The sequence below is a fragment of the Neoarius graeffei genome, chromosome 13 (assembly GCF_027579695.1).
Source record: "Neoarius graeffei isolate fNeoGra1 chromosome 13, fNeoGra1.pri, whole genome shotgun sequence".
Taxonomy (NCBI): Eukaryota; Metazoa; Chordata; class Actinopteri; order Siluriformes; family Ariidae; genus Neoarius; species Neoarius graeffei.
In genome coordinates, this window is record NC_083581.1 from 66,488,489 (window position 1) to 66,500,560 (window position 12,072).

General features: G+C 41.6%; 1 protein-coding gene across 3 annotated transcripts in view; it reads left to right on the forward strand.

Annotated features, from left to right (window-relative positions):
- camta1a (calmodulin binding transcription activator 1a) overlaps positions 1–12,072 on the forward strand; it is a 1,048,086-nt gene that overhangs the window by 758,477 nt on the left and 277,537 nt on the right. For all 3 annotated transcript variants that reach the window (XM_060938363.1, XM_060938365.1, XM_060938364.1), the window contains exon 6: positions 1,351–1,422. In XM_060938363.1, coding sequence (XP_060794346.1) covers positions 1,351–1,422 — 72 coding nt within the window. The remainder of the gene's footprint in view (positions 1–1,350; positions 1,423–12,072) is intronic.

Below are 12,072 nucleotides of genomic sequence, written 5' to 3' on the forward strand. Positions count from 1 at the left end.
ATTACCGATTTCATACAGATGATGCATCATGGATAAAAAATTAAGAAGTCTAAAACAATTAAATTTTTGGACTGCCGAAGTTCATAATTAAAATATCTTACCTGTGTTTATAGGTTTACTTTATTAATTTACTATTGATATTTCACAGAAGGGGCGGCACAGTGGTGTAGTGGTTAGCGCTGTCGCCTCACAGCAAGAAGGTCCGGGTTCGAGCCCCGTGGCCGGCGAGGGCCTTTCTGTGCGGAGTTTGCATGTTCTCCCCGTGTCCGCGTGGGTTTCCTCCGGGTGCTCCGGTTTCCCCCACAGTCCAAAGACATGCAGGTTAGGTTAACTGGTGACTCTAAATTGACCGTAGGTGTGAATGTGAGTGTGAATGGTTGTCTGTGTCTATGTGTTAGCCCTGTGATGACCTGGCGACTTGTCCAGGGTGTACCCCGCCTTTCACCCATAGTCAGCTGGGATAGGCTCCAGCTTGCCTGCGACCCTGTAGAACAGGATAAGGTGGCTAGAGATAATGAGATGAGATATTTCATAGAAAATCACATATCCATGAATAAAAGATCTGTACTTTGTATTATTTTCCATGAATCTGTATTCCGTGACTTCATGATGCAACAAGGATGTACAAAGATGTCCGGGGAAAAATAGCACGTGCTCAGTCAATGTCACATGTACGGTAAACAACTTCCTGATTGGTCAGATTTTTTATCGGATCAGGTCCAGGCCTGGAAAAATGGCTCCGGAAGCAATCTCACCGATACGGATAAACCCAGGCCTGGGCTATAGGTATCGTTATCGGTCTGGTGTGAGCACCACTGCTTTCTGAGTTACGCCTTCATGTTTGAGCTGAGGTCTACCATCAGCAGCATCGATGGCAATGTAGAGCGACTGTGTGATCACAGGGAGGCAGCTGACTCTTCTGAGTGGTAGATAAAATGATATCACATAGTCTTCCCGATGGAGAAGCTCCAGTTGTGTATAAAGATGAAATTGTGTTCTTGATCAGCCCCAGATTGGTCTTAACTGCTCCTCTTCCTGTCACTTAAGTACCAACTTGCAGAAATTCCACCCTCTTTGAAATGAATAAACTCCAACCATTTTTTCCTCAATCAAGGGAGGGTTGGAGGAGGAAATAGTGTTCAGGAATATACACAGCCAAATAGCACATTGACGAGCTGCTACTGTAGAACAAGACCTGCCCCAGGGTGACAACCTATAAAATGAAAAGGAGAATGTCTCCCGAACTATATTTCTTCTATTTTTTTCTTAGATATACTATCATTTTGGTGTCCATAACAGTACTAACTCTCTCTCTCTCTCTCTCTCTCTCTCTCATATCTCTTTCTCTAGTGTCTCTACGGCTGTTACGTGCACTCCTCCATCATCCCCACCTTTCACCGCAGGTGCTACTGGCTGCTGCAGGTAAAAATCTTGCTGCCTTTACACGTACTTCAATACGCATGTGTGTGTCTGTGCAGGTGTTTTTCTCTGTGCCTCGGAGTCTCTTGGCCTTCATTCTGAGCAAGGCAGGTTTTTTTTTTTTTTTTTTTTTTACAATTCTGTAACATTTTTGCTGAAGTTCTTCAATTCCTACCTGCCACTCTACCCTTCTGTACGCTTCCTGCAGTGTATTTTTACACCATCCTTCTTACTTCACACACTTGCTGCAGCCGTGTGAATGTATATTTTACATAACTCCTGGGAGTCCGCCTGGTTCTCTGGAGTTGTATGTGGTGTATGGAAAAATATGGCAGTTATGTATAATTGTTGGACCCTTTTTTTTCTGTGCATGACATCTTTTCAGGCATTACATCAGTTAACGAGTGAGTGAGGAGTGTTATTAAAGGTAGATACAGTTGCGGTCAGAAGTTTACACACGGTGACATGAATGTCATCTTGGATATGAAGGTCATGGCAATATTTGGGCTTTCAGTCATTTCTCTGAACTGTTCTTTTTCTGTGGCAGAATGATTGTACAGCATACATCTTTCATAAAAAAAAACACTAGAATTTGGTGCACAAGTTTTAATTTTCTTTGAGTTTTCTGAAATCAACACAGGGTCAAAATTATACATACAGGGTCAAAAATTTATATACGCTCACTTAGATTATTAATTCAGAGGTGCTGAAACTTCCAAAATGTCTCTTATCTTACCAAGGCCGAGGTCTCTTAACTTCCTGTTAGTGATCATGATTGACTACAGCTGGTAGCTTCTCTGTACCTTCATAAAAAGGGTTTGTTTACAGCACTCATTGGATTGACCAGCACACAGTAAAATGGGAAAGTCCAAGGAGCTCAGTGCAGATCTGAGAAAGAGGATCGCAGATATACACAACTCCAGAATGTCTCTTGGAGCCATTTCTAAACCACTGCAAATTCTAAGATCAGTTCAAACAATTGTATCCAAGTTATTGTGAGGTGTAGTCACTTTGCCAAGACACTTTGCTTCAAGAAAACCCAAACTGTCACCCTCAGCTGAAAGGAAATTGGTTTGGATGGTCAGGAACAACCTGGGAACCACCATGGCACAGCCCTGCCATGAACTGGAAGCTGATGGATCATTGTCTACAGTTCAGATCACCATGGACTAAGAGGTTGCTATCCAAGGTTGCTCCAAAATTGACACCTTCAAGCTTAACTAAAATTTGAAGCTGACCACATGGACAAAGAAAAAGCCTTCTGGAGGATAGCTGTATGGTCAGATGAGACAAAGATTGAGTTGTTTGGCCACAATGACCACCATGTACAGAGGAACACTGTACCAGCTGGTGGTGGTGGTAGGATCATCATGCTCTGGGGCTGTTTTACTGCCAGTGGAACTGGTTCATTGCACAAAGTGGATGGAATAATGAAGAAGGAGGACTACCTCAGAATTCTTCAGCATAAACCATCAGACACTTGAACACAACTTGGGAGTTACAACAGGACAATGAACCCAAACACGCATCAGAGCTGGTTGTGGAGGATAAAGCAGGCTAATATTAAGCTTAAAACAAGTCCTGACTTCAACCCTATTGAAAATATATGGACCGTGCTTATAAGTCGAGTCTATACCAAGAAAAAAAAATTAATTGAACTCTACCAATTCTACCATGAAGAGCCGTGAAATATCCCAGAATTCTGCCAGAAGCTTGTTCATGGTAAACAAAAATATTTGGTCAAGGTGAATCTTGCGAAGAGACATTTTACCCAAATATTAGGTGTGCTGGATGTATATTTTTGAACGTGTATGTATAATTTTGACCCTGTGTTGATTTCAGAAAACCCAAAGAAAATTAAAACTTGTGCACCAAATTCTAGTGTTTTTTTTTAATTAAAGATGTATGCTGTACAGTCATTCTGCCACAGAAAAAGAACAGTTCAGAGAAATGACTGGAAGCCCAAATATTGCCATGACATTCATGTCACTGTATGTAAACGTCTGACCACAACTGTAGGTGGAGGCAGCGATATCTCTGTCTGATGTGTTATATCCTTTTGTCTATTCTTATGTGTGTCCATTATGGAAAATCTTTGTTGCTCCTTGCATCTGTTGAATTCGGTTAAATTTTATTTGTCGAGTGCTTTTAAGAACAGACTTTTTCACAAAGCAGCTTTACAGAAATCTAGATAGAGATTAAGATCCTTAATGAGCAAGCCAGAGGTGACAGTGGCAAGGAAAAACTCTGAGACGATACCATGAAGAAACCTTGAGCAGAACCAGATGTTTTCTTCATCTTGGTGTAGAAGAGTAAAGACAAACAATTAACAGTTATTCCATGAAATCGCTGACGAGGTGCGCATCACTGAGTTGACTATAAGCCGTGTATGACGAGATTGAGCGGAATAACTGTTTAATTCTATCGACATTCACTGGATTTTGAGAAACAGAGCATTTTTACTTTTATTTTTAGCAAATTCGATAAATAAAAACTTTACACAAAACACTTGACAAAATCATTACAACTTCGAATGTAAACAAACCGGCAAAATAACAGTAGCAATTTGTGAAAAATGCAATAATAATAATACTTGAAAAATAAAAAAAGATACGTTCTTACCTTGAAATACCTTTATTCCATATTTTGTTGCAGGTTTTTTGTTTGTTTGTTTGTTTGTTTGTTGCATTTTTTGGGGTTTTCTCCTTCTTCTTCTTCTTCTTTAGGTTTTTTTTGGCGGTTGGCAAACCAACTTAAAGCTGCATTACCGCCACCAACTGGGCTGGACTGTGGAACAGGAGATATTGGGGGGGGTATATTCTTTTAGCTATTTCTGTTTCTTTTAAATATTTGATAACATTTTTTGGGATTTTGTTTTTGAGTAGAGTTTTTATTTCATCCTCGGTTGGTTCAGCAACACGCTCCGCCATTTTGTTTTTCTCTACTCACGGTATATGAGCTAATATCCTAGTAGTAGAGTAGCCAATCAGAGCGCACAATTGCTCGTACCCAGTGAATGTGGATAGAATAATAGTAAGTGTTTTGAAAGGATGTTCAGGATGATCCTATCGAGCCGTATTCAGGGTTGCCAAGTTCACTTAGAGACTTTGTTTTCAAGTTTTATTTGTCACATATAATTACAAGTAATTACAGTGAAATTCTTATGTACCTTAGGCCGTTGCGAGTATAAAAGTATATAGATAAGATAAATTTAAAACAATAGAAATAAAGGGAAAGGGGGGAATATACTTATACTGACATAACTTTTATACTTAATACTTAAGTATAAAAGTTATATCAGTATTTGTGCAGGAAATCAACAGGTATCACAATCAGTTGGGTTATTCAGGTACATAAGATGAGTTTCTGATCAACATTTCAGATTAGGCAAATTACCTACATGTAGTTAGCAGCAGGGCTTTGAACCGGTTCAAGGAACGAAAACGAAAACCGGGAACTTTTTCTATTTCACATGGAACAGAAACGAAACCAGAAACTTTATTATTTTTTATGTTCCGGAACAGAAACGCTTATTAAAAATAATGGTAACCGGTTAATACCGGTTTTTATTTCGTTCCTCAAAGTTTCCGTAGCCTACAAATAAAAAAGCCATTCTCCTCCTGCGCAAGTTTCTATGACCCGCTGGGGTTCACTTCCTGTGTGACGGTCGCTGACTGAATGGAGAGAGCGGGAGGGTGGACTACTATCACGTCTCCATTACTGAGTGTCTGAGCAAAGAAGAGCCTGAACGTTGCAACCTCCCTATTGGCTGTTTGTAAAAATGTATCAATTGTTGCCCTTCCCACGGGAATCATCGCGGGCTTGAGAGACGAGACCTGACGAGTTAGTTCGTTGGTAGCAGAACAAAATGTCTGGACACAAATCGGGTTTTCAGAAAAGGAAAGAAAATAAACGGAGGGTCGAAAATACAAAAAAGGAGGCAGAAAATGCAAAACGAGTTTTAAGGTAGGACAAATGGTTACTTTTTAAGGCAGCCCGCCGTGGCTGCAGGCTTTCAGTTGTGTCATTGAATGGTTACTTTTCTGAGGCGGCCCGCCGTGGCTGCCTGCAGGCTTATTTATTATAGCCCATTTAGTTAAAATAGTTGATATAAAATGTTTATAGTTATAGTTATGTGATGGTTGTCCTGATTTAGACTGGTGTTTTTTTTTTTTTTGGGGGGGGGGTTGCGCGATGTTGCACCCGGGTCCAGATTAGGGCAGAACCGGCCCTGGCTACATTTCAGGTGTAGTTTGTTTTATGTATGTATGTACTTGCATAGATGTGTACTTGGTCTTCCAATATGGCGCCTAACAAAATCTCGCGGCGCGGTGACGTCATGCGGTAGCCCTCTATAGGGCCTGACTAGCCTTTGGTAACACACTAAACAAATTATCTTTCATTTTTGGCACTTTTTCTGTTTGTGTAGATGGGAAGACATACTGAGAATCCAAATCGCCAACATTTGAAATAATAATTGTTTTGAATTATTTCTTGTCTTATTTAATGAAGGTTGTAATAGAATTAGCCTACATTTGGCTTAAGCTGGATGAGACAGAGACATAATTTTATAGCCATTTGTTAAACAGCTGACAGGGAACGTAATTAACCGTTCCGGGAACGAAATTTTTTTGTTCTAACCGGTTCGGGAACGTCTATTTAATGGTGGAACCCAAAACCGGAAACGTTAAAATGCCGTTTCTGTTCGGAACGAACCAATAGGAAAAAAATTCTGGTTCAAAGCCCTGGTTAGCAGTGCCAAGGTTGAAACACAAGCACTTGCCATAAAGGCTGAAAAAATCAGGGATAGAAAATGAGGACTGTAGAAAGAAATCATGTCTTTCTTTCTTGGCTATCAGATGTAACATAAAACCAAAAGACAGTTAAAAATGAAAAATAAACACAAATGCAAAAAAAACGCTTGCTTCGGGCAGTCAAGCAGACAGAGGAAGTCCGTGTGCGCATGCGCAGGTTTATCTCCTTCTTTTGGGTTTTACAGCAGCTGGTATCCACAGTGTTGCATTACTGCCATCTACAGATTTACCTTTGAGCGTGCACTGACAGTTCCATCATTCTGTCGCTAAATGAACAATTGATCACACCGAGGTGCTCGCTGACCGCCGATATTTATTAGTTTGGTCCTGCGTTTCCTTTCCTTCGCAACATAACGTCTTTTATTCTCGCTTTCCGATACTGTAGTCGGTCTTTGACGTTCTCCATTTTTCTCTCCTGTTTCAAACTTGTATCCCACAATGCCTTGCGTGAACGGGGAAAGCCTACCACGTGATGCATGACGTAGTATCTTGAATTGGGTCATGGTGTAGCAGGAAAAAATAGCAGAGAATTTAGGGCCATGTGGCCTTAAATTCATTAATTGTTCTATTTTTTAAAAAAAACTAATAAAATTGGAAGTCTGTGATTCGAATTCAGGAGCTTTCTGTCCACTAAACAAAAATAATTGGGTGTCAGGGAAAATTCTTTTTATGACCTACACTTGAAAAATCTGAAAGGCAGTGTAGCTTTAATTTCATTCATAATTTTATCTATAAAAACTCTGTTCTTGAAATAGCAGAGTCTCTGGCTTAAGAGGTGTCCTCTAATGTCCTCCATGAGGGAAAAAAAAACAGCAACAAGCTTTTGTGATCTTAAATGTGTGGTACTACTATCCATCCATCCATCCATTATCTATACCACTTATCCATCAGAGTCATGGAGGAAACTGGAGCCAATCCCAGCTGACTTTGGGCACGAGGCAGGTTACACCCTGGGCAGGTCGCCAAGCTATCACAGGGGTAATACAGAAAGGAATAACCATTCTTAGGTGGGGTTTACATTAGACCGTATCAGCGGATCATCAGATTAACGTTTTTAAAACGATTAGCGTGCACACAGCAACGCCAATACACGATTCGCGTGCACACAGCAACGCCAATACACGGATACGCTCGGCTCCGCAGGCATCCTGCGCTCCAAATCACTCCGCCCTGAACAGCGAGTGCCCTCTGGAGGGTGCGCACTCCGGCCCTGCGCAGCTCACAGAGCGCGCGAGTGAAGCGCACGAGCAGTGATTCGGGACTGAGCCGCTGTGTGTGTGCTCTCAGTGCATATCGGGTATGCGCGTCACTTACTACTTGCAAGTGGAAGGATGGCAAGCCTAAAGACAATCATAACTACACAATGGGCAGTATTTGCAGTATTTTCATACTTTTATACTCTGTAATGAAAGGTGATACAAGGCGGAAGTCCGCGCAGTTTTTCAGCAGTCGTGTCACATGACCAACGCCAGCGAATCAGGAAGGTGGATGTCACAGTGACGTTGTCCAATGACGATGCCAGCTAGAGCTCAGCACAGCGTATCCGCGTATTCTCAATGTTTACACAGCACCGGACCAGACACGATCTGGATTGAATACGTGGACCCTGGCGGATTCCCGTTTCCCGGCGTTTCCAGGCGTTTTAATGTAAACGGACAGTGCATCCGCGAAGAAAACGAGACAGATACGGTCTAATGTAAACTTGGCCTGAGTTTCTGGAGCATCACATTTGTGGGGTCGATTAAATGCTCAAAATGGCCAGAAAAATGTCTTGACTATACTTTCTATTCATTTTACAACTTGTGGTAAATAAAAGTGTGACGTTTCATGGAAAACAAGGCAAGGCAAGGCAAGTTTATTTATATAGCACATTTCATACACAATGGCAGTTCAATGTGCTTTACAGAAGTAAAAACAAAAACAGTAAACAATAGAGAAATAAAATTACATAAAATAATTTTATCTTTATTCTAAAATAATTAATTAAAAGAATTAAAAGAATTAAAAGAAAATAATAAGAATTAAACAATAGTAGAAATAAAATATTAAAATGCCAAAAAGAAAAAGGAGAAAAAGAAAGAGAAAGGGAAAAAAAAAACTAGCAGAATAAAATAAAGTTAAAGTAAATTTAAAACATGCAGAGAAAGTAAAGATTATAAAAAATGTAAAAATATTAATTATTTAACAGAAAGCATCTGAAAACAACTTGGTCTTTAACCTAGATTTGAAGCTGCCAACAGCAGGAGCATTTTTAATGTCCACAAAATTGTCTGGGTGACCCCAAACTTTTGAACGGTAGTGTAGCTTATAACGACAGTTTTCCGATTTTAGTGAACGTTTGTCCTAAGTTCAAATTTATAGGATCGGATTTTCCCACTGTGGCCTTGCCTTGTTCCAAAGCCCTCCCTTTTTGTCATAATATAGTATTCTGCAGTTAATAGCATAAAGTAAGAAGGGTAGTGGGTGGAAGGGGTGGAATGAGTCTGGCACGTCGACATGAGCTGCTTCTAATTTGTATAGCATGCATATTCATAGTGTGTTGCATTATTTATGAAAAGAAATTAGAGCAGACATTCCTAGGTGTTTAGTAGTTTCTTGGGCATTAAAAAAAAACATTAAAACTATTTATTATCCAACATAAATTATTTTTAATGCTTTAAAATTACACATTCAGGACAAGAAGGGAAAGTATGAAGATTAACTGTAAAACCTCCACCAACAGTGGGCCACTGCTGATCACCTCTAGCATTAAGAACATTTAAACAGCACGTCAGGCATTCAGGTTATACTTCAGAGAGTTCCTGAGTCCAGACATCAAGAGGCTCCGAGTTCAGTTTTAGGAGCTTATTTTTGCCTCCATCTTTTTTTTTTGGCTTCCTTTGCTAACCACCATAGGTGTGGCGTGTGGTGCGATATAATAAACAACAAGGCTTTTCTTCACAGAATTAGGACACCTCCGTGTCGAGACCAGGTCAGGAATCGTTATACTAACAGACAGCATTAGCTCTAATCACGCACTCCTCTTCTTTTTGTCTGAATGGCCTCTTCACTTTCATGTTAAAATGAGTGTTGATGTTATACCAAGAATATAGTAGTCCTGAGGAAGCCATCATGTAATCAGCTTATTCTATTCGACCAGCGAGTTCTGAATAAGACCATGATCACAATAACCTTTGTCTGAAACAGCTCAACCATGGATCGTGTCTCCTCTGTCTTTGTTCCATCATTTTATCCTGGTGCTATGTGTATGGAAAATGTCATAATCTGGTATCTAGATGTCCAGAAGTGCACAAGATCATTCATTCGTTCATTCATCTTCAGTCGAAGAACAACTTTATTTATCACATGTACACTTAAGCACAGTGAAATTCCTCTCTGCATTTAACCCATCTGAAGCAGTGAACACACACACAAAACCCAGAGCAGTGGGCAGCTATGCTACAGCACCAGGGGAGCAGTTCAGGGTTAGGTGCCTTGCTCAAGGGCACTTCATCCCAAGGCCGTCCTGCGTAAACCTAACCACATGTCTTTGGACTGTAGGGGAAACCAGAGCACCCGGAGGAAACCCACGCAGACTCCACACAGAAAGGCCCCCGTCGGTCGCTGGGCTCGAACCCAGAACCTTCTTGCTCTGAGGCAACGGTGCTAACCACCACACCAGCCCCTGTTATCCTGGTTAGGGTCATGATAGATCCAGAACACTGGACATGAAGCAGGAATACACCTTGAACGGGATGCCCGTCCATCACCTGTCCAATCTTAGGGCTTCGTATTTACACTCTCATTCACACCTCGGGGTAATTTAGCCCATGTTTACATTAGACCGTATCAGCGGATCATCAGATTAACGTTTTTAAAACAATTAGTGTGCACACAGCAACACCAATACACGATTTGCGTGCACATAGCAACGCCAATACACGGATACGCTCGGCTCCGCAGGCATCCTGCGCTCCAAATCACTCCGCCCTGAACAGCAAGTCCCCTCTGGAGGGTGCGCACTCCGGCCCTGCGCAGCTCACAGAGCGCGCGAGTGAAGTGCACAAGCCACGATTCGGGACTGAGCCGCTGTGTGTGTGATTCCAGCGCATATCACTTACTACTTGCAAGTGGAAGGATGGCAAGCCTAAAGACAATCATAACTACACAATGGGCAGTATTTGCATCAGTATTTGCAGTATTTTCATACTTTTATACTCTTTAATGAAAGGTGATACAAGGCGGAAGTCCACGCCGTTTTTCAGCAGTCGCGTCACATGACCAACGCCAGCGAATCAGGAAGGTGGATGTCACAGTGACGTTGTCCAATGAGACGCCAGCTAGAGCTCAGCACAGCGTATCCGCGTATTCTGAATGTTTACACAGCACCGGAGCTGACACGATCTGGATTGAATACGTGGACGCTGGCGGATTCCCGTTTCCCGGCGTTTCCAGGCGGTTTAATGTAAACGGACAGTGCATCCGCGAAGAAAACGAGACAGATACGGTCTAATGTAAACGTAGCCTTAGAGTAGCCGATCCACTTACTGACATGTTTTTGGGAGGTTGGAGGAAACCGGAGAACCTGAAGGAACCCCATATGGAGATGGGACGGACGTGTGAAACTCCACATAGATGGTAAGCCGAGCTCAGATTCGAACCGAACTGCTGTCGAGAGTTGAAATGGCAACTCTACCATACCCAGGGTTCTCCAGGAAATCTGAAGTAGGTGGCTTAAAAAATAGTAGTAGGCGGCTTTGGAATTTGCAACAGCAAAGTTGCACTAATGCTAAAGGGGTCTGGGGGCATTTCTGCGCAGAAAATTTTGAAATCTACATGCCTTCTGGTGCATTCTCAGCTAATAAATTACTAACCATTTCCCTGTAAAATACTTGCAAAATATGTATGAAATTTCCTTCCAGATGTGTGTGTGCTTGGCTTTTTCAGTGACCCTCTGTAGTACGCTGCCTGGCTCTGTAACATAACTACATGGTGTAATAAAATAGGTACCCTATGGGTCCATGTGGCTACTGCTTATAAATAATTGTTTTCTGATACCATGTCCATACAGTAAATATAGCATATATATATATTTACTCTATGAGGCAGTAGCCACAAAAATGAAGCGTAATCCAAAAATGAACAATTTAAAAATCATAGAAGTAAAATATACCAAGTGTCTGTACTTTATATTATTCTACTCTTACCTTTTACAGTTTTCGACACTGAAACCTCCGAACCGAGGCTGACACACACACGCTGTCGCCATGACCCAAACTCTTATTTCCCGGAAATGGCCCGGTGCTAGAGCTCAGTGGTCTCAATACTCTTTTCGACAACTTCCCGTAACAACTCGGAAGTGCGTCACATCGACATCACACATGGGACCACTGGCTGAAGAAGGCGAGGAAAGGAGGACGACCTGGAGTATGTTTTAAAATAGGAACGCACTTTCCCTCGGTAATAAGCATAAACACGCCTGAAAGCGATTTCTTTAGTCTAGTCCGTTTATTTTGAATGGTGAACTGAATTGTATACACTCGCCGGCCATTTTAATCGGAACACCTGTATGCGTATGCGCATGCGCAGTGCGCGATTGTTACACTCATTCTTACAACACAATGACTTAGTGGCTACAGCCTCTCTGAGGCAGTAGCCACAATAACTACATACGCTATGGCGTGGTCATGTGGTCCGGCTCAGCCAATCAGAGCGCGAGACTCGATCAACAAATACAGCGTCGCTTCCGGTCTTGCTAGACCCGAATCACTGGATTTGCAATAAATTATGGGCAACAGAGACGATATAAATCGCTTGAACATTGAAAGGCAAGTTTTTATTTTTTTCTAGGATCGAGTAG